At 40.2% G+C, this 22,431-nt stretch overlaps 1 protein-coding gene across 8 annotated transcripts in view; it reads left to right on the top strand.

Annotated features, from left to right (window-relative positions):
* Positions 1-299: 299 nt before the first annotated feature.
* TASOR (transcription activation suppressor) overlaps positions 300-22,431 on the top strand; it is a 65,899-nt gene continuing 43,767 nt past the window's right edge. For 5 of the 8 annotated variants that reach the window (XM_012499161.2, XM_003257209.4, XM_030811572.1 and 2 more), the window contains exons 1-8: positions 300-888; positions 10,988-11,133; positions 13,645-13,737; positions 15,172-15,244; positions 15,528-15,619; positions 16,766-16,927; positions 18,924-19,048; positions 21,750-21,781. In XM_012499161.2, the coding sequence (XP_012354615.1) occupies positions 558-888; positions 10,988-11,133; positions 13,645-13,737; positions 15,172-15,244; positions 15,528-15,619; positions 16,766-16,927; positions 18,924-19,048; positions 21,750-21,781 (1,054 nt within the window). In that variant the 5' untranslated portion in view covers positions 300-557. The remainder of the gene's footprint in view (positions 889-10,987; positions 11,134-13,644; positions 13,738-15,171; positions 15,245-15,527; positions 15,620-16,765; positions 16,928-18,923; positions 19,049-21,749; positions 21,782-22,431) is intronic. The other 3 variants (XM_004087880.3, XM_030811570.1, XM_030811574.1) reach the window with 2 other exon arrangements.

A 22,431-nucleotide genomic window follows, 5' to 3' on the forward strand; every position in this document is an offset into this window, starting at 1 on the left:
AGGGTTTTGCCCACAAATGGGCGACGCCTGTGCTCCGGTGAAGAAGCCAAGCTCGTCTCCCTCGCCTGCAGCGCGGGGGGGTATTACTGGGAACCCGAGGATCGCCACGGGCCCACGCATTCCACAGGCCACGGCTGCGGCGTCGAGGCCCTCGCGGGGCGTTGCGGTCGCCCCTTTTGGCGGGCTCGGGCGCCCCGAAACTCCGCCCCCGGCGCGGTATATCCGCACTCGCGGAGGCGGGTGCCGCGCTCCCATTGGTGGAGTGGCTCGCGGTGGCCCCGCCCCCTCCCGGCCCCGACGCGCGCACGTTGAGTGGCGGGGGAAGGCAGAAGAACTGCCCGATCGAGGAGCGGCTCCGAGGGCCGGGCAGCAAGGGTGGGGTGCCCGCTACAGGGCCCCCAAGAGGCTGCCAGGTCGGGAGCGCAGCCTGAGGCCACGGGGGGAAGGGGGTGGGTGGGCTGAGAGCAGCTCGGTGGCGAGACTGCCCCGCCGCCCCTTCCCCCCACACCCGTCGACCTTGTGGGCAGAAGCTTCCCAGAGCTCCTTACGCCGGCGCGATGGCGACTGCTGTGGAGACGGAGGCCTCTCAGCCGACGGATGCGAGCTGGGAAAGTGGCGGCGGCGGAGACGACGAGATGAAGCAGGCGCTTCCGGAGCTTGAGTCCTCCCCACAAAATGGCGGCGGCGGCGGCCTCAACATCGCTGAGCCCGGCGGCGGCGCTGGGCCTGAGGAGAACGCGGGGGCCGAGGCCGCCCAGAGCCTCAGCCACGAGCAGCCTCAGGACTCCTCTGAGGCGGGCGCGGCCGCCCTGCCCAGAGGCCCCGAAGAGCCCGAAAGGCCTGTTAGGAGGAGTTTTCAGATTCCCAGGAAGAGCAGAGAAAAGAAAGGTGGTGCCTCTCCTTCTTCTCAATCCTCTCTCTCTCTCTCCCCTCCATCTTTTCATTAGAACCTTTCTATCTCCTCTTCCCACACCCATCCGAGATACGTAAACACGCATGCAGCGCCGGCCGCCTCTCCCCTCACCGCCACGGCCGCCCAGCTGCCGCGCTTGGTGCGAGAGAAAGCGGTGGAACCACGCTCCCCTGCTGCCCCTCCCCGCGGAAGTTGGAAGTAGCTCAGGTTTGAAGCTTGTCCGTAAGGCTGCAGCTCCCAGAGAGGAAAGATGGTGCTCGGCGCCCCTCCCTCCCAGCCCCCGAAGGCAGAGAAGCCGTTGTGTCCTCCTAAAGATGCTTCTGAGAAGTCTCGCTATGGAAATAGCCCGTGGCCATGGATTCTGGGGCTTTCTCCAAGGCCATTGCCAATGTTCTGAGGACCACGAGTGCTTCTCCCCGTGGAAATTCTTCAGTTCTGTGTGTCTACTTGAAATGTGCTTGATGTCAGCGTCCTCCCTTATTTAGAAATTTCTATTAGTAGATGTGATCCATGCACACTGCTGTTTTCCATCACACTTCATTTCCATGTAGATTTTTCCCCCTCCTTTTTGAAGCGTTAGATTAAATAGGTCTCTCCCTCTTTAAATTCGAACTTAGTATTGTTTTTCTTATATTTGAAAAGAATGGCAAGGTAGGTTCTTGGCGCAGTAATTTCCCAATGGAAAAAAACTAATGAGAAGTTACCTTATCCTCAAGAGTCACCAGCTGGTCTTCTAGATGGTAGAACTTGAGATTAAAAAAAAGTCCAGTCTTAGTTTTTGGAACCCATATGGAAATAGTTACATTAATTACTTGTACCTTTAAAAAATCTTAATGCCATATTGTTAATATGGAGTCAGAATTCCTAATGGAGGTCAAAATTAGTATCGCTTTTTGTTATTGGGGTATTATTTTTTAACCAGTAAATTTTGGATATTCTGAATTCAGACAATTTCCTTTTTGCCCTACTGTGTGGTTGGATTTTCATTATTTACTTTGGAAAATAATAGGATTTTTTTTTTCCCGTATCTTTTCCATTTATTTGGTATAGAATCTTGGCTGTAGCATTATACTGACTTTCCATAAGCATCACCAGTTCCATTTGCACTACTGGAATTGTTTGAGCCTTTTATTGGAAAAATACAAATAAAGTTCATTTGTTTGGATGGCAAAGCCAAGAAAATACTTGGTATGAGAAACCATGTTGACAAAGTTGAAGTTAACCTTTGGAAATTAGCATGAGGAATGTTTCTAGAAATATCTTTTGAGTTAATGTAATAATTTTAGGGTTCAGAAAGATACTTTTAAGGGTCAAGACTGTCAGTTCTTTTGGTGTATTTAGTTAAGATTTGAGATGTATGATTATAGTCTATATGAGAAAAGTTCCCAGTGTAATCAATTGGTAGAGAATAGGTAGAAAGTACATTCAAATGGGCTCTGGTTATGAGGTAGGAGGTGGAACTATTTTTTTTCTTCACAGCTTGATAAAAGCCGTTTGAAGTCTATTTTTTTTTAAGGTTTAAGTGCCTAAGAATATGGACAAACCGTGATTTTTTTTTTTTTTTTTTTTTTTTTTTTTTTTTTTTTTTACTGTTTGTTAGGACCAGAAGATTAGCCTAGAAACTCTTCAAAGTTTAGTTTGAAATGTGGGAAGGCAGTAGGAACTGGAAAGGCACTGTGTTTGTGTGTTTTTTTTAGTTAGATAAATAAAATCCAGAGATTGTTGTAAAATAGACTTCAGTTGAACACACTAAAAGTGGAAATAATTGAGGGATTAGGAAATATAAACGTAGCTGTTGGCTCCCATAGTCTTGTACCTCTTGGGTAAAACTTGTATTTTCCATTTTTACTTAGTGACAAAAGTTGGGAGGAAAGTATATCGCAGTGGACTTTTTCATGATTAGTGAAAATGAGCAATTTTTAACTTGTGTAATTATACCCTGAACACCAGCTGTTCAAATAGTAAAATAGCGATTTAAATAGAACTTTAAAAAATTAAATAAGCAGCTATTTTACCACCATGAATTTTATCTTGTTCAAGCTGAGAGAAGTTAATACATAAATTCAACTTTATTAAAAAAATTCATCATAAACAGTGCAGGTGCTGCTAGTTTTACTCCATACTCTTCATCCCAACGTCATCTCTTGGAAGGCTCTAGAGGTAAAGGTTTCACTTTGTGTAGGATTTGGCTAGGTATTACTAGTTGTGGTCATCTCAGTCTTTTTATCATGAATATTAGATGGTTTTCAGTAAGTATGTTTGCTTGAACTTTCCAGTATCAAAGGTTCTGTTGCATTCATATTTTAATATGGCAGATCTTTTCTTGTGACTGTGCTTTTCCAGTGAAATTTAAGATTACGACTTAAATATTAATACCTTAAAGGTCACTACTGTGCAAATATAACTTAGTTCTTTTTTTGGTCTTGCCAGTAGTGTGACATCCAAAACAACTGCCATTGTAATTGAGTAATAATATTGGCAAACACTTGTATAGTGCCTAATAAGTTGTGGGCATTGTTCTAAGCAATTAAATACATTGACTAAATCTCAACAATGTTTTGTGGTAGGTACTATTCCCATTTTACAGATGAGGAGACTAAAGTACTGAGAAGTTAGGTAACCTGCTCCAGGTCACACAGCTAAGTTGTGGAGATGGAATTTGAAGATAGTTATAGAGTACTTTTACTACTATAAGAAAGAAAAATCTTGCTACCCAGTTTGAATTATCTAAGGGTTTAAGTTAGCTGCTTTTTTTTTTTTTTTTTTTTTTTTTTTGAGACGGAGTCTCGCTCTGTTCGCCCAGGCTGGAGTGCAGCGGCGCGATCTTCACTCACTGCAAGCTCCGTCTCCCGGGTTTACGCCATTCTCCTGCCTCAGCGTCCTGAGTAGCTGGGACTAGAGGCGCCCGCCACCACGACTGGCTAAATTTTTTTTTGTGTGTGTTTTTTAGTAGAGTTGGGGTTTCACCGTGTTAGCCAGGATGGTCTCGATCTCCTGACCTTGTGATCCGCCCACCTCGGCCTCCCAAAGTGCTGGGATCACAGGCGTGCGCCACGGCGCCCGGCCAAGTTAGCTGCTTTTGATCTGACCTGTTAGTAACAAAAACTGTTTTTCTCCCCCTATTAAATATAGAAATATTTAGTATGTTTTCATCCTTGGGGAATTTTGACATTCAGAAATTATGTTCACTATCAACATTTGATTGGTACTGACAGATTATTAAGTGCCTCTTTGACTGGAAAGGTATACATTTTACTGTTTTTGATGTAATTTATTGGCTGAGGCATGATTCTTATATTTAACCAAATTTTAGAATTTAACCAAATAGTAGAATTGCATTTTGTTGGTAGATGTTTCACTACTGCCTTCTTTAAATCTAGTGAGTCATAAAAAGTAAATTAAAATTGGTAATTGCATTTGATGTAGTTTTTCCCTCCAAAGTTCTTGGGAAATGGAGTAGCGATGATTCACTTTCTGGAAAACGTTTATTGGTTAATGTTTTTGTAGGGTCCAAGGGAGTCTCAAAAATTAATTGCTGTCATGCACTAAGTTTCCATACTGGTTTAGTCCAGAAGTAATGGCTAATTCCCCTAACCTCCATCTTCCCCCACAAAATTTTCACTTGCCTTTTTGAAGCCATTGGAGCCAAGTCTCATTCTTAAGGAAATTTCCATGGTATTTCATTAGTTGTATATGGATGAGTGGGTTCTGAGAACAATAGCTCTCTCCATACATAATAGCAAAGTAATCGAGGTAAAATTTACTTTGACCTATCCTCAGTCCAGAAAACATTGTTTTGTATTTGTACTCTCGATTCCTGCCAGCATAGTCATTTCTAATTGTACACTATGTTCACCCTTGTTGATGTAAAGATGAAGTACCCACTCCTAAAGTATTGTCCGTGGTAATTTTTTTTAGACTGAGGAAAAGTGATTTTAAAAAAAGTTCTTACTGTGAAGAACAAATGGATGGAGAGTGATTGTATTATAATCATTAATAGAAGTCAGCTGTGAATTCAGAGAAAATTTCAGATCCCCCAGCCTCTTCTTGCTAATTATTTCGTCGTCTTCTATGAATTAGTTACTTTAAATCAGACAATTGTTTATACTTCGTATTACCCATTTGTATGTCTTTTTTTTTTTTTTTTTTTTTTTTTGGGAGTCAGAGCCTCTGTCGCCCAGGCTGGGATGCAGTGTTGCGATCCTGGCTGACTGCAGCCTCTGCCTCCTAGGTTCAAAGGATTCTCCTTCCTTAGCCTCCCCCAGTAGCTCGGATTACAGGCATGTGCCACCACACCCAGCTAATTTTTGTATTCTCCTTAGAGATGGGATTTCGCCATGTTGGCCAGGCTGGTCTGGAACTCCTGACCTGAAGTGATCTGCCCTCCTTGGCCTCCCGAAGTGCTGGGATTACAGGCATGAGCCGCCACGCCCAGCCCCATTTGTATGTGTTAATAGGAATGGTCCGTCTTTTAAGTTTAGCTTTTTAAAATTTATGTATATATGAGAATATTTTTTGTGATACATATATACATAATACAAAACGATCTGCCTTAACACCAAACAAATTGGTAAAACTAATTGATGAAGATGTTCTTTTGATTAAGGAACAAAGGTATTTGATGACCTAAATTATATATCTATGCCGACTGCCTTTATAAATACAACCTTCAAATCTTGAGTGTGGGCTGGGCATGGTGGGTCATGTCTGTAATCCCAGTACTTTGAGAGGCCGAGGTGGGCAAATCACGAGGTCAGGAGTTTGAGACCAGCCTGGCCAACGTGGTGAAACCCTGACTCTACTAAAAATACAAAAAATTAGCTGGGCCTGGTGGTAGGCGCCTGAAATCCCAGCTACTTGGGAGGCTGAGGCTGGAGAATTGCTTAAACCCAGGAGGTGGAAGTGGCAGTGAGCCGAGATCGCGTGACTGCCCTCCAGCCCAGGCAACAGTGCAGGACTCCATCTCAAAAAAAAAAAAAAAAAAAAAAAAAAAACAAACAGAAAAAAACCCCAAAAAACATGAGTGTGCTTTGTATGATACTACTAATAAAAAATATTTGATGATAGTATGGCTAAGAGTCAGGAAATTTGAATTCCAGTTCAAATTCTATGATACTGTCTCTTTCCTTATTTGAATTACAAATCTCTAAGTGCCCTTCTGAATCTGCTCTTCAGTCTCGTAAAATACATCTATAATTAGTTTGTAAGTAGGGAAACCTTGTATGATCAGTAATCAACTTAGCTGTTTTTCTGACAGGCATTTAATGGAAGTCGATTAAATAAGCAAAATTACACATTTCTTAATGTGTGAAAGAACTACTATTGCTACTGCTGTTAACCTTTATAAAACAAAGGGTGTTACGACTGTTGGCCCTATTATCTCTAGAGGAAAATTAAAATCAGAAAAAATTAAGAGATTTGAGAGAAGATATGAGGGTAGAAAGAGCAGTATTAGAACCAACTTCTTTGTTCTTTTATATTAACTTCCTGTGCCTAAGTGTTGTATATTATTTCTAGTCTGTAAAATGAGGAAACAGTCATTTTTCCAGCTCTTGACATGATTGGACATTGTACGTCTGATACCCATATTCACATACATCATATATTTCAGGATGCAAGGTAGGGAGCCTAATCACTTGAATTTGAATCCCAGCAGTTTGATTCATTCATTAACCCTGTAACCTTGGGCCAACTCAAAGGCTACTTGTCTGTTTCAATTGAGAAACGGGCATGTTGAACTTCATAGCGTAGTTTTGATGATTGAGATGATACACGTAAAGCTCTTAGTACAGTATTGAAGGTGGTACTTAACCACTAATGGTTAGACAATAACTGTCATAATCTAGAGAACAGTTTATTGAATACTGAGTTCCCCGAGTGAAATGGATGATTCATATAATGGTTTCCCTATCTGGATAGACACAGGGTTGTTTATTATTACTACCTCAAATAGTGACCTGTAATTGAGATTTTTGACTTAAAATATTTTCTTTAAAAGGAGTGACAAGATACATTGATCAAGATACATGTAGTGTTAAACGACCTCTGAGGACATAAAATAGACTACCAGAGAACGTACATTCAGAACATGGACTTAGCCGGGCGCAGTGGCTCAAGCCTGTAATCCCAGCACTTTGGGAGGCCGAGGCTGGCGGATCACGAGGTCAGGAGATCGAGACCATCCTGGCTAACACGGTGAAACCCCATCTCTACTAAAAATACAAAAAATTAGCCGGGCGTGGTGGCGGGCGCCTGTAGTCCCAGCTACTCGGGAGGCTGAGGCAGGAGAATGGCGTGAACCTGGGAGGCGGAGCTTGCAGTGAGCCAAGATCGTGCCACTGCACTCCAGCCTGGGCGACAGAGCAAGACTCTGTCTCAAAAAAAAAAAAAAAAAAAAAAAAAAAATGCAGAACATCAGCTTAATAAATTTTCTGAACTGATGTTAGCAGCAAGTTGACTTGAAATCCTTAAAAATAGTTGCAGGATAATTTTATTATCTTAGAAATTATCACCAGAAAAAATGAGAAAGTATAACCGGCCTAACGAAGCCACTGAGGCATTTGCAGTACAAAATAATTAGGATACAGATATTTATTGTTAGAGCTAAAATGCTTTTTTCTTTTCATTTGCAATAATTTTTTTCCTGTCAGCTGTCATTTTTAGTACGTTGGATGTGACTGGACATTGCTTTAGAGTGAACTGGAAATGTTAAGTACTTTGAGAATAATTTGGATGTGAACTTTTATGCAGATTTATGATTTGACCAATTTTTTACTTACGATTAGATTAATGGTAGAAATTGTATTGGGTAGCTTAACTAATGAAAATTTCTTTTATGTAGACCATAAAATTTCAGAGATTGGCAGCCATGTGATACCTTTTTTGTGTACATTTTATATATCTGAAGTCATTTTGTTCAGAAACAAAATCATGTGTAAAACCCAACTTTTAAAATCATGCTTGGCCCACTTTGGTTGTGAAAGCCTATAAAGACCTCCACATGCTGCTTTCCTTGCCAAGTTTTTCGCAGTTTAATTGGGGACAATCATCACAAAGATAAGATGTTTTTGTCCTACATTCCCTAACAGGTTTGAATGAAGACAGTATATGCCTTCTACCCTCTTTTCTGAGCTTTCATTTGTGTTTTGTATGTCACTGAATTGTTGAATTTGTGAATGAGTCTTAATTTTATATCACAGTCATTTAGTAGTGGAATATATTGTTAACCATTTTTAAAGCTCATGACAAAATTTCTCACTTTATTGACTTTAATATTTTTAGGGATGGCACTCACAGGTCTAGCTACTGGGATATGGGAAACATGAGTAATGAGCAAGGCAGGTGCAGTTCCTGCTCTCATGGAGCTTACAATCAATAGGTTACTGAACATATTCGTCTGCTACAAGTTTGATTATAGGACACTTTGTGTTGAGTAGTCTTGTTCTATTTGAGTACTTGTTTGAGCTTACTGCTGTTTATTTTTTAATTGTATTGCTATAACTGTGTTGACTATTTTTTTTGGTGTGCAGTTCCAAAATAGTGGTAACTGTTTGTACACATTGTGCCATTGAAAACTACGTTTTTACAGACACTTCTGTAATATATACATGGTTTGGTAAATGAATAGATGAAAGGCTCTGTCATTTGACATGTCCTTTAAAGTCTAATAATCATGTATAAAAAAGACAACAGTTCGCTGCATCTGTTACCTTTAGCAGTATGTACAAGTGGAACATTATGTTTTCAGTAGTGACCTGTTTTGACTGTTACATTTCTTGACCCTTATTAAATAGTGTCTTTAAAGAAATTAAGGTAATAGAGAATAACATAGTTTCTATGAGTAGTTCGCTCTACAGTGAAAAGTGGTTCCTTTTTGATTTGGGGAAATATATATATGTATAGACTTTTAGGTGTATTAGTAAATTATTTTGTGCATAAGATGGAAATTTGAGGTTACTAGACCAGTAATTCTCAAGAACTAATTGCATAGTTGACTTAAATGTTTTAAAAATTAAGTGGGGGCTGGGCACGGTGTCTCATGCCCGTAATCCCAGCACTTTGGGAGGCCGAGGCAGGTGGATTACCTGAGGTCAGGAGTTGAGACCAGCCTGGTCAACATGGTGAAATCCCATGTCTACTAAAAATCTAAAAATTAGCTGGACATGGTAGCAGGCATCTGTAATCCCAGCTGGTTGGGAGGCTGAGGCAGGAGAATCGCTTGAACCTGGGAGGCGCAGAGGTTGCAGTGAACCGAGATCGTGCCACTGCATTTCAGCCTGGGCGACAAGAGCAAAACTCCATCTCAGAAAAAAAAAAAAAGTTCAGTGGGATGTAGAATGGTTGGGGATGTGGAGGATAAAAACTTAAATGTCCTGGCTGGGCACGGTGGCTCATGCCTATAATCCCAGCACTTTGGGAGGCTGAGGCAGGCGAATCACGAGGTCAGGAGATTGAGACCATCCTGGCTAACACGGTGAAACCCCGTCTTTACTAAAAATACAAAAAAAAAATTAGCTGGGTGTGGTGGTGGGCACCTGTAGTCCCAGCTACTCGGGAGGCTGAGGTAGGAGAATGGCGTGAACCTGGGAGGTGGAGCTTGCAGTGAGCCAAGATTGTGCCACTGCACTCCAGCCTGGGCGACAGAGCAAGACTCCGTCTCAAAAAAAAAAAAAAACCAAAAAACTTAAATGTCCTAGTATGTGTTGGATGCTATGCTTAGAGCTTTTTCAATGTGTTGTCTCATGTATGGCATGTGGCGTATAGTGGTTATTAGGCTAGCTGGAGTTTGCCGTTTTACATATGAGAGAGCTGAGCTATACAAGTTATTTATTTACCCGCATTTTACTCCAAGCCAGTAATGCTAGGTCTGGTATTTGTGTCCAGGTTTGACTCTAAAATCCCACATGTTTTCATTTTATTAAGTTGTCATAATAAATGTTCTACTACTTTTTGTGGATTATACAAGAAGCCACGTGAGTGCAGCATTTTATTTTTTATTTTTATTTTTATTTTTGAGACAGGGTCTCGCTCTGTCTCCCAGACTGGAGTGCGGTGGGAGAACATGGCTCACTGCAGCCTTGAACTCCTGGGCTCAAAGGATCCTCCTGCCTCAGCCTCCCGAGTAACTGGGACTACAGGCATGCACCACCATGCCTGGCAATTTTTTTTTTTTTTTTTAATGGTTTGTAGAGACAGGGTCTCACTATATTGCTCAGGCTGCTCTGGAACTCCTGAGCTCAAGCAGTCTTGGCTTGGCCTCCCAAAGAGCTGGAATTACAAGCATGAGCCAAGCTTTTTTTTTTAAAGACTAGTGTGTCAGTAACAGCATATTTTGTTACTTCACATAATGTCTTAAATGCTTTTGTGCTCTCATACATGGTATAGGTAGTTTGCTGAAATACACAGTCTGAGACCTACTTCAGTGTAACATAAAATAGGAGCTGAGTATAAACACAGGTTCTTCTAAGAGTTTTTAAGCAATTTAGGTTGCCTAATATAGCATGCCTAAGATTTGCAAAATTGCACCTTCCTTGTCTGTGTAATGCCAGATCCTCATTGTTGAAGGAACTGCTATATGTAGGCAACTTTTTTTGTTGTTTTTTTTTTTTTGAGACGGAGTCTCGCTCTGTCGCCCAGGCTGGAGTGCAGTGGCGCGATCTCCACTCATTGCAAGCTCCTCCTCCCGGGTTTACACCATTCTCCTGCCTCAGCCTCCCGAGTAGCTGGGACTACAGGTGCCCGCCACTGCGCCCGGCTAGTTTTTTGTATTTTTACTAGAGACGGGGTTTCACTGTGTTAGCCAGGATGGTCTCGATCTCCTGACCTCATGATCCGCCTGCCTCGGCCTCCCAAAGTGCTGGGATTACAGGCGTGAGCCACCGTGCCCGGCCGTAGGCAACTGTTTCACATTTTTTTCAATGAGTTAATAAGTATCTCTTTTGCATATCACAAAGTTAAATAGCCTTGATGCCTTTTTTCATGTTATTTAAAGTTACATTAACCCACAAAAATATAAGAAGCTATATTTAAGATGGAGTAATGTTAAACATTTTAAATGTTTTTTTTTTATTTTAGCACTTTTCCAGCCGTTAACTCTAGGCTCTCGAGAATTTGAAGATGTTGTAAATATTCTCCATTCTTCTTACCTTGAACCAACCTCAGTAACAAATTTTAACTACAGACGTGCTTGCTTGATACACAATGAGCTTTTGGAAAAGGAGGTATGTTTTCAATTATACTTACTGTAAGATTGTTTTCAGAACCAGTTAACAGCCTGGGAAAAAAATGTTCTCTAGAAATACTAACATTTTTAGGAAAACCAAATTATGAAGGGAAAACAAGTTGCTTTTTTTTTTTTTTTTTTTTTTTTTTTTTGAGATGGAGTTTCGCTGTTGTTGCCCAGGCTGCAGTACAGTGGCACGATCTCGGCTCACTGCAGCTTCTGCCTCCCTGGTTTCAAGCAGTTCTCCTGCCTCAGCCTCCAGAGTAGCTGGGATTACAGTCATGTGCCACTGCACCTGCCTAATTGGGAAAACAAGTTTTAAATGACATCTCTTTTTTCCACCAAATGTTGCTGTAGCATTACATTTATCTGCTGTGTTAAATTGTTATTAATATGCAATTATGTAAAATAACTTTTTAACTGAAAATCTTAAGTATAGAGATAGCTTACTAGCTAATGGTTTAATTGTAAATTCAGCTGAGCATGGTGGCTTATGCCTGTAATCCCAGCACTTTGGGAGGCCGAGGTGGACGGATCGCTTGAGGCCAGGGGTTTGAGACCACCCTGGCCAATGTGGCAAAACCCATCTCTACGAACGTTAGCTAGGCGTGGTGGCACATGCCTGTAATCCCAGCTTCTTGGGAGGCTGAGGCACGAGAATTGCTTGAACCCGTGAGGTTGCAGTGAGCCGAGATCGCGCCACTGCACTGAAGCTTGGGTGATAGAACAAGAACTCTGTCTCAGATAAATAAGTAAATAAATAAATTGTGAATACGTAGGGCTTTTTGCTCTTTGAGTATTGTACATGTTAATTAAATGCCTAAATTGGAAGGTAATTAACGAAGTCAAATATGTGGGTGTGTTTGTTTTTAGGACATGCTTAAATTTTTTTTTTTTTTTTTTTTTTTGAGACGGAGTCTTGCTGTGTCACCCAGGCTGGAGTGCAGTGGCACAATCTCGGCTCACTGCAAGCTCTGCCTCCCGGGTTCACGCCATTCTCCTGCCTCAGCCTCTCCGAGTAGCTGGGACTACAGGCGCCCGCCACCACGCCCGGCTAATTTTTTGTATTTTTAGTAGAGACCAGGTTTCACCATGGTCTCGATCTCCTGACCTCGTGATCCACCCGCCTCGGCCTCCCAAAGTGCTGGGATTACAAGCATGAGCCACCGCGCCCAGCCAGGACATGCTTAAATTTTTCCACAGTTATTGCCTGGTGGCTATATTATGATTTTATCATTAGTGGATATTCTTAGTGAAAAAGTTCAAACAAAGAAGAATAATTGAGCATGTTAGTGAACTTAAGTTTCATGTACAAATTAGAATATTTGAGTTTTGATTTAGGAAAAGCCAGCATGTATAGATGTTTTGAAATATTTGATGGATAATGCTTTCCAACGGACCTGAAATACGAATTTTTTATTTTTTTATTTTTTATTTATTGATTTTTTTGAGACAGAGTCTCGCTCTGTCGCCCAGGCTGGAGTGCAGTGGCGCGATCTGGGCTCACTGCAAGCTCCGCCTCCCGGGTTCACGCCATTCTCCTGCCTCAGCCTCTCCAAGTAGCTGGGACTACAGGCGCCCACCACCACGCCCGGCTAATTTTTTTGTATTTTTAGTAGAGACGGGGTTTCACCGTGGTCTCGATCTCCTGACCTCGTGATCTGCCCGCCTCGGCCTCCCAAAGTGCTGGGATTACAAGTGTGAGCCACCGTGCCCGGCCCGAATTTTTTATTTTTGCAAGTTGGTTAACCAAGTGGTACCAGGATTTAATTTCGAAAGGTTCCCTAAAGGGCACTGAATCGCAGAGAAAATTAAAATCTTAGTAGTTTGAATTGATGTAGTTTCATGGTATGACAGCGATTATTTGTTAATTTTATATGAAACTTTAGTCTGAAGATTCATTAGTTATATTATTAAAGAGCAGTAATAGCCTGAATATAAAATGTTAGATGTTTTATATTTTAAATGCATATCTATTTTATAGATAGGAAAGCCAGTGGTTTAGGATAACTTATAGTTCCAACTACTTAGATAAAGTCACTCTTCCATCCTATAAATATGTATGGAGCACATCTTATGTGCTTGGCATTGAGAATACAGTTACAGAGAAAAGAAGCATTTTTTCTAGTCCTAATTGAGTTTATAGTCTAGAAGTTGGTCATTCAGCAGATTTATTAAACCACCTGTTGGATGCAGTGTACCATGTTAAGTAAAGTGGAAGATACAAAGATAAAGCATGAATTTATAATCTGTGGGAGAGTTGTAATGTGGTAAAACTATAAGAGAAATTTAAAGATTGGTGAGCATTAGATGTTTATTTGACTATATTAATGTTATATATAAAGAGCCAGTTAAAATAGGGGAAAAACTGAAGGACACAGAGTATATATAGAGAGAGATTATTTTTCCATTTTGGTAGGTGTGAGATTTCTTGGGAAAAAAAATAAAACTTGTAGCTTGAAAAACATAATACATGCTAAGTAGTTGTTACAGGTTTAATTTCATTTAGTTTACAGAAAAGCGAAGAGAACTGAAGTTTGATGGTCGTTTAGATAAGGAACTTTCAGAATCCTATGCATTTCTGATGGTTGATCGATACCAGGTGGGTTAACGCATTTTATAAAAAACAATTTGGGGATGTTTCCATTGTAAGTTACCAATTTTGTGATTATTCAACAGTATTCTTGACAATTATAGACTTTTTTGGTATATAAGTGGAATACATGATTTAATGGGGCAAAATGTTTATTGTTTGTAATTTGTTTTTCAAATGTACTCAGTTTTTTCTCTGACCATTCCTATTTTCTTCCCCTAGAATGTGCTTGATAATAATACTTTTCTCTTTATTTATTTATTTATTTCTGAGATGGAGTCTTGCTCTGTCACCCAGGCTGGAGTGCAGTGGCGTGATCTTGGCTCACTGCAACCTCTGTCTCCTGAGTTCAAGCGATTCTCCTGCCTTAGCCTCCCAAGTAGTTGGGGTTACAGACACACCCCCCCCACACCTGGCTAATTTTTGTATTTTTAGTAGAGACGGGGTATCACCATGTTGGCCAGGCTGGTCTCGAACTCCTGACCTTGTGATCCACCCACCTCGGCCTCCCAAAGTGCTGGGGTTACAGGTGTGAGCCACCGCACCTGGCCTTTTCTCTTTATTAAAAAGATTATCTTGTTGATTATATGTGAGATTATCTTCTATATTGTTGATTCTATGCCTGGAACCATTTTTCCTTTTTTTTTTTGAGATGGAGTCTCACTCTGTTGCTCAGGCTGGAGTGAAATGGTGTGATCTCGGCTCACTCACTGCAACCTCCTTCTCCTAGATACAAGTGATTCTTGTGCCTCAGCCTCCCGAGTAGCTGGGATTACAGGACGCACCACCACACCTGGCTGATTTTTTTGTGTTTTTAGTAGAGTTGGGGTTTCCCCATGTTGGCCAGGCTGGTCTTGAACTCCTGACTTCAAGTGATCTGCCTGCCTTGGCCTCCCAAAGTGCTGGTATTACAGGCGTGAGCCACCATGCCTGGTCTGTTTTTTCCCCTTTTAATCGAAGATATTTAGGTGGAATAATATTTTGCTGTTTCTAATTCTCTTTGAAAAGTAATGGTTATATATATTGAGTGGCAGGAGTTAAGAGTATCTGTCACACCTGGCATGAAGAAAAATGATTGAAAAGTAGCCAGGCATGGTGGGGAGCACTTGTAGTTCTAGTTAACTTGGGAGGCTGAGGTGGTAGGATCAGTTGAGCCCAGGAGTTCAAGGTCATGCCACTGCACTCCAGCCTAGGGGGCAGAGGGAGACCCTATCTCTAAAAAAGTTAAATAAAGAAAAATGGATTCTAGATATGGTTACTTTGAGAAGTGTAAGTCAGTTTTACATTAATATTTATAAAGTGGCAAATATATAAGATTTCTGTGATCTAGAATGATATATAGTTTAGAAGCTTTGTTTTTATTTAAACCAAGTTTATAAAATTATTTTTTCATGTTTTAAATGTTATTATGACTGCAAGATGAAGTATTTTTTTTTAATTTAGGTTCAAAGCATATGTGAAAAAGGATTACATGTGGGTCAGTCCAAAATAACAATTCTTGGCAGTCCTTCCATGGGTAATCTTTTTTCTTTTTAAATATGAATACCTACTACTAAGTTGCTGTCTAAAAATATATTGTCTCGTAATTTCACTGCAGTTGTTATTAAATTCGTGCTTTATTATATTCCCAGAAAAAGAGACTAGTCATAGGTTCTGAAATGTAAGATCAGTTTTATCTTTTGTTTCTGATTTTTGCACACTTCAAATTGATGAAGGATAACTTTTTAAAAATGTCTCATTTTAGTCCTAGTGATTTTGAAAAATGTAATCAGTTTCCTTAATTTTTCCCTCTTTTCTAGGTGTCTATCTTTCTAGGTATGCTGATTTATTACAAGCGAATCCTTTGGACACGGGGGCAGTGGGTGATGTTGTTATTTTTAAAATAATGAAGGTAATTTAAACTTCCACATTTCATGTATGAAAAATACACTTGATTTGGATTTTAATTTTTAGATGATGCTAAGTCTTTAGGAGATTGTTTAAAAGTTCATGCTTGCTAGTGTTTGGTAGTTAAAGATACTTTTGAAAATGGTTTATTTGCCATCTTTTCGTGTGTGTGTGTTGTTTTTTGGTTTTTGGTTTTTTGAGACGGAGTCTCGCTCTGTTGCCCAGGCTGGATGGAGTGCAGTGGCGCCATCTTGGCTCACTGCAAGCTCCGCCTCCCGAGTTCATGCCATTCTCCTGCCTGAGTCTCCAGAGTAGCTGGAACTACAGGTGCCCGACACCAAGCCCGGCTAATTTTTTGTATTTTTAGTAGAGATAGGGTTTTACCATGTTAGCCAGGATGGTCTTGATCTCCTGACCTCGTGATCCACCCGCCTCAGCCTCCCAAAGTGCTGGGATTACAGGTGTGAGCCCCTGTGCCTGGCCTATTTGCCGTCTTTGATCTAAGCTAACCGTACTTAAGAGTTTGTTTTCCTTTCCAAAGAAAGGAATGTAGAGAGTAATATGTTGATAATATGATTTATATTAGTGAAGAGTATTATGAATGGAGTTTCTGTTTACTTGTTTAATAGCAAGTTCAAATTTTTTTTTTTTTTTTTTTTTTTTAGTGATTAGCTTTTTCTTACTGCTTGAAATTTGGTAAAAGTGTTCTATGAGATATTATTTTATTTATTTTTTGGAGACAGAGTCTCACTCTGTCACCCAGGCTGGAGTGCAGTGGCACAATCTTGGCTCACCGCAACCTCCGCCACCCAGGTTCAAGCAGTTCTGCCTGCTGTAGCCTCCTGAGTAGCTGGGATTACAAGCGTGTGCCACCATGCCCGGCTAATTTTTGTATTTTTAGTAGAGACGGTTTCGCCACATTGGCCAGGCTGGTCTCGAACTCCTGACCTCAGGTGATCCGCCTGCCTTGGCCTCCCAAAGTGCTGGGATTACAGGCGGGAGTCACCACGCCCAGCTGTTCTGTGAGATATTAAAGGGAAAAAATGGTTGGGATAGTTGATCTATATTCAAAGAAGTATTTCATAACATTAATGTTATATAGTCAACAATTAGATTTAGGTAGGCACTTAAAAGGTTTTCTCTATTTTAGGGTAAAATAAAGAGTATATATGACCCCATGGGTGTAAAAAGTTTGGAATCTATGTTAAATAAAAGTGCTTTGGACCCCACACCAAAGCATGAATGTCACGTGTCAAAGAATGCCAATCGAATTACATCACTTTTGGCTTACAGAGCCTATGAGCTTACTCAGGTAGGTGCCAGGATCCGTTGTAATGTTATGACCTCATACCTGTTTGTTACCAAATCCTTTAAAATGTCTCCCTTTCAGTTCTCTCTGTCCCCACACTAGTCTAGATTCTGGTGTCTGCATATCACTTCCAGACTCCAGTGTCTGTTGCTGCTGTTTGTTCAGTGTTTTCTGAGATGTCTCAGAAACATAGAGTGGGTCTTCAAGGTTACAGGGTAGTATTTATAGACTCCCTAGTCTAGCTCTTCCTGCCAGTGGACTGTGGCTTGGTTTTTATATGATGATTGCCCTCAACACACCTCATTTCATTTTGAAACCTTGGCATTTCCTGGCCTAGAAAGATCTCTTGCCTAATAAGATACTACACATCTTTCAAGGTAAAGTTGAAACCCCTTGAAATAATCTTAATGCATAACATTTTGTACTATTGGTTTGATAGGTATTTTCTATCTTTATTAACATTATTAAAGATGCAAACCTAGAACTATTTTTTAAGCCTTATTCAAGTATAATTGACATATACTACACATATATAAGAGTAACATTTGATGAGCTTTAGTGTTAAGTTTTTATATGAGGTTTGACTATAAAGCAATGGTTTTTTTGTTTTTGTGTTTGTTTTTTTAAATAGAGATGGGGGTCTCACTGTTTTGCCCAGGCTGGTCTAGAACTCCTGGGCTCAAGTGATCTTCCCACTTTAGCCTCCCTATTCTTGTTTTTTAATTATTAGTATTTTGTTACTTTGAGACAGAGTCTCGCTCTGTTGTCCAGTCTGGAGTGTGGCGGCGTAATCTTGGCTGACTGCAACCTCCGCCCCCCAGGTTCAAATGATTCTCCTGCCTCAGCCTCCCAGGTAGCTGGGATTAAAGGTGCCTGCCACCTGACCTGGCTAATTTTTTATATATTTTTAGTAGAGATGGGGTTTCACCATGTTGGCCTCAAACTCCTGACCTCAGGTGATCCTGCCTGCCTCAGCCTCCCAAAAACTTGGGATTACAGGTGTGAGCCACCACACCCAGCACCTGTTCTTTTTAACATTTAAAAAAATGTCTATAACCAAATGGACTGTTTGTGAAAAGTAGTAATGTTAACTTCCCTGGAAATGTTCTTTCTTTAATTTAGCTTTATTTATGTAAAATAAAATTTTAAGAACTATTGTTGTGGGCTTTTAGCAAAAATTACATTCACCAAAGTCATTTGGAATTGACTCATTTGATTACCCTCTGGACAGTAGCAATATTGGTAGGTGTGAAGTATACATGTAAGATAGTTATTGGCTTTTCTAGAAGGACTTGCAAACTGGCCTTGTGTTTTTAAAAAACTCCAGCCATTTTTAGAGCAATAATGACATTATTGAAATCAATAGTTTCCCACGGGAATGGACTTTGAAGGACTGTACTACTGTGTTCATAAACTCAGGCATTCTTAAAGTGAAAATCACTACTCTGAAAGTTACAAAACTGTACTATACTGAATGTGGTGAAGAGGTGAAGGGGAAAGACTGATGGGTAATGGGAAGAGGGTCAGCTATCTTTGTCACCTATGTTCAGATTCTTTTCCGTCTTTGCTACTTTGTTTGCAATTGGAGCCCAGGTGTGTTTTTCTTTTGAAATAGTAAAACCATAGTTTGGTTTAGTTGAGATTGTGTTCTTAGTATTTTGCTTTTTGTATTAGATTGGTTATTCTGAGCTGACCTGGGAGCTTTGACTCTGTTTATAATATTTTTATTAGGAAACTCTCAGTGGTCAACTCTTCAGAAGTAAACTTTTGGAATAGTTAGTAATACTCTGGGATCTTACGCACTTACATGCAGAATATTTTATATCACAAAATGAATACAAAGTACTAATTATTTTAGTTAAATTGGCACGCAGAGCTTAAAGACACTTTTTGTCAGAAGTGCATGTATGGTTTTCTATTTCTCAGAAATCAGGCAGATAAATATAAGGTTTCACCTTGCCTTTTTAAAGAAGTTAATTTTGCATTTTCTTATTTTTAGTATTATTTTTATGAGTATGGCTTTGATGAGCTAAGGCGAAGACCAAGACACGTTTGTCCATATGCAGTTGTGTCTTTTACTTACAAAGATGATATACAAACTCCGAAGTTTGTACCTTCATCAAGGTAAGACTTAGGAGTTTTAGACATCATCCACAGTGATAATTCTACTACAGATCCTGCACTACTGAGTTAGGAGGACCATTTTGTTTCCTTCCCATTTTTTTTTTTTTTTTTTAACTTCCCTTGAAGTTGGTTGGAGACTGAAGTGTTTACAATGACTTTTAAATGGTCAGTGTGAAGAACAGACAGTTTACCATGTGGAAGTAAATACAAGCTAAAATTTAAACCTCATCTGGTTAATCTCTTCCTTAGAAATGAAGGTTTGTGTAGTTGAGTAAGTGGCAGGTTTTGTTTGTTTTGAGATGAAGTCTCTCTCTGTCCCCCAGGCTGGAGTGCATTGGCAGGATCTCGGCTCACTGCAAGCTCCGCCTCCCGGGTTCACGCCATTCTGCCTCAGCCTCCCGAGTAGCTGGGACTAAAGGCGCATACCACCACGCCTGGCTAATTTTTTTGTATTTTTAGTAGAAACGGGGTTTCACTGTGTTACCCAGGATGGTCTCTATCTCCTGACCTCGTGATCCACCTGCCTCGGCCTGGCAAAGTGCTGGGATTACAGGCGTGAGCCACCGCACCCAGCCAGTAAGTGGCAGTTTTAAAAAGTGAGATTTTGGCCAGGCGCAGTGGCTCACGCCTGTAATCCCAGCACTTGGGGAGGCTGAGGTGGGTGGATCACCTGAGGTCAGGAGTTCAAGAACAGCCTGGCCAACATGGTGAAATTGTGTCTCTACTAAAACTACAAAAAAATTAGCTGGACGTGGTGGTATGTGCCTATAGTCCTAGCTACTTGGGAGGCTGAGGCAAGAGAATCCCTTGAACCTGGGCGGTGGAGATTGGCAGTGGGCCGTGATCGCACCACTGCACTACAGCCTGGGCGACAGAGCGAGACTCCATCTGTATTTAAAAAAAAAAAAAAAAAAAGATTTTGTGTATTGCACCCTTGGAAATGGGGAACTTCTACAAAGGATGCTTATGCCTCACCACAAACCAATCATATATTTAGTGGGCAGTCAAGGCATTGATAGTTTTTAAAAGCTTCCAGGTGATTCTGATTTTCAGCCAGTGTTGAGGACCGTTGGTTTCTTTTTTTTTTTTTCTTTAGAGACACGGTCTTGCTCTGTTGCCCAGGTTGCAGTGAGTAAAGCAGTGCAATCATGAAGCTTGCTGGCAGCCTCAAACCCCTGTGTGCAAGCGATCCTCCCAAGTAGCTGGGACTACAGGCATGCACCATCATGTCTGGTTTATTTTTAGTTTTTGTGGAAATGGGTCTTGCTGTGTTGCCCAGGCTAGTCTCAAAGTCCTGGCCTCAAGCAGTTCTCCTGCCTTGGTATTCCAAAGCACTAGGATTATAGGCATGAGCTGCCACACTTGGCCTGATGATTTCTTTCTTTTTTTTTTTGGTTTTCTGTTCTTGTGTTACTGAGTATTTCTTACAAGCTCTAGTATAAGGTGACCAAATAGGAAGCAGTTACCATTTTTTTCCCCATGTGGTGATTCTAAAAATGTTTTAGCCAAGTGGAATAAGTAAATTTATAGGGATGTAGGTGAGATGGTCAAATGTCTGCTCATTCTTACTTTGGGTGTCTATACGTATTTGAAGTCATGTATGATATCTATTAATTTAGAAATACTGCTGTTTTAAAACCATATATCATGAAACATATATGTACATTTTTGAGGTTGACTTCTTTGTCAGTTTTCCAGATCAAATTATCTTCTCCTCCATTTACGGTCCTTTTTTCATGTAGGTGAATAATCCTTGGAAACCATCTATAGCCACAGGTACCAACTGACATAGTATCAAGACAGTTGTGGCTTTCATTTTTTCTGGCTCTAAATTTATGATCACTGTGATACATACTTTCACTATAGTGTTTTTTATAAGTAGTCTTTAAAAGACATCTAGCACTTACAATTATGAGGTCATGCCCCCAGGAATAATGACTGTTAATTTCTTTGCCTCCTCTTTGATTCCATCTCTTGACCTCTATATCATTTCAAAGGAGCATTGATTGAACATCCATCCTTGTACCTTGAATATTCCATGAATGCTCCTGCTTCAGGGCCTCTGCATCTGCTGTTCTCTCTCTTTCCCCAGTAAGCTGCATAATTCATTCTACATTTCTTCACGTATCTCCTTACCATTGAGGTTTCTCTCTCTCTCTTTTTTTTTTTTTTACCTCTATACTCTTATGTCTCTTTTTATAGCACTTAAAACCATCATGATCTGTTATATACCATTGTTTTCTGTTTTCCTCATTAGATTTATGTAGGTTGGAACTTTGTTCTGTTTATCTCTATAATCCTATTACCTAGAACTGTGCCTGGTAAATAATAAGAGCTTAGTACGTATTTATTGAATGATGAATTAATATATTTATATATTGAGGCCGTGTCTTCCAATGCCAACAAAATAATTGACAAGAGACTTTGGTGGACACTGTTCTCTCTTGGTTAATATTTTTGGAAAAAACAGCTCCCTTAAATTTGGGTAAATGTGGTAATTTGAGCAAAGTAAGTACTTCTGTTTTCTTTAAGTAGACTTGGATTTACTAGATTTTGTAATGAGTAATTTCTTTGTTCTTCCTACCTGGAAGAAGGACTTAACTGTAGTATGCCATTAAAAATTGTACTTATATCAAAGTCTTACATGTTAATTTTTATGATTATACTAATGAGTAATGTTTTTCTTTTAAAAAATTTGTAGATCTAACAGCTTTAATGCAGATAGAAACATAGGTAAGAGATTTATGTTTTCTTTAGTTTTATAAATGGAAAGAATAAGTACATATAGCAAAAGATTAAGTGCTTTGTATTATTTTTATAATGAATGAAAATCTGCAAAGTATGAAAAAAAGTTATGTTATAGCATCAGCGCGTTTGGTTGTCCAAGCATAAGATCTCCTTTGAAAATCTGCTACTGTGAATAGAACAAAAGGTTTTAGCACTGTAATTGAAAAAGACAAAAAATAAAACAGGTTTCATAACTCAGCTTTTTAAAAGTATTAAATTCACCAGAGGTATAGGAGTTAGAATTAGAGAAGGTTGAAAGTAGCATTGACATTAAACTATTTTAAAGTTTGTTTGTTTTTTCTTTTCTGAGACAGAGTCTCACTCTGTTGCCCAGGCTGGAGTGCAGTGGCATGATCTCAGCTCACTGCAACCTCTGCCTCCTGGGTTCCAGCGATTCTCCAGCCTCAGCCTCCTCCTGAGTAGCTAGGATTACAGGCACCCGCCACCACACCCGGCTAATTTTTTGTATTTTTAGTAGAGATGGGGTTTCACCATGTTGGCCAGGCTGGTCTCGAACTCCTAACCTTAAATGATCCACCTGCCTTGGCCTCCCAAAGTGTTGGGGTTACAGGTGTGAGCCACCATGCCCGGCCTAT

The sequence above is a fragment of the Nomascus leucogenys genome, chromosome 4 (genome assembly GCF_006542625.1).
Source record: "Nomascus leucogenys isolate Asia chromosome 4, Asia_NLE_v1, whole genome shotgun sequence".
Taxonomy (NCBI): Eukaryota; Metazoa; Chordata; class Mammalia; order Primates; family Hylobatidae; genus Nomascus; species Nomascus leucogenys.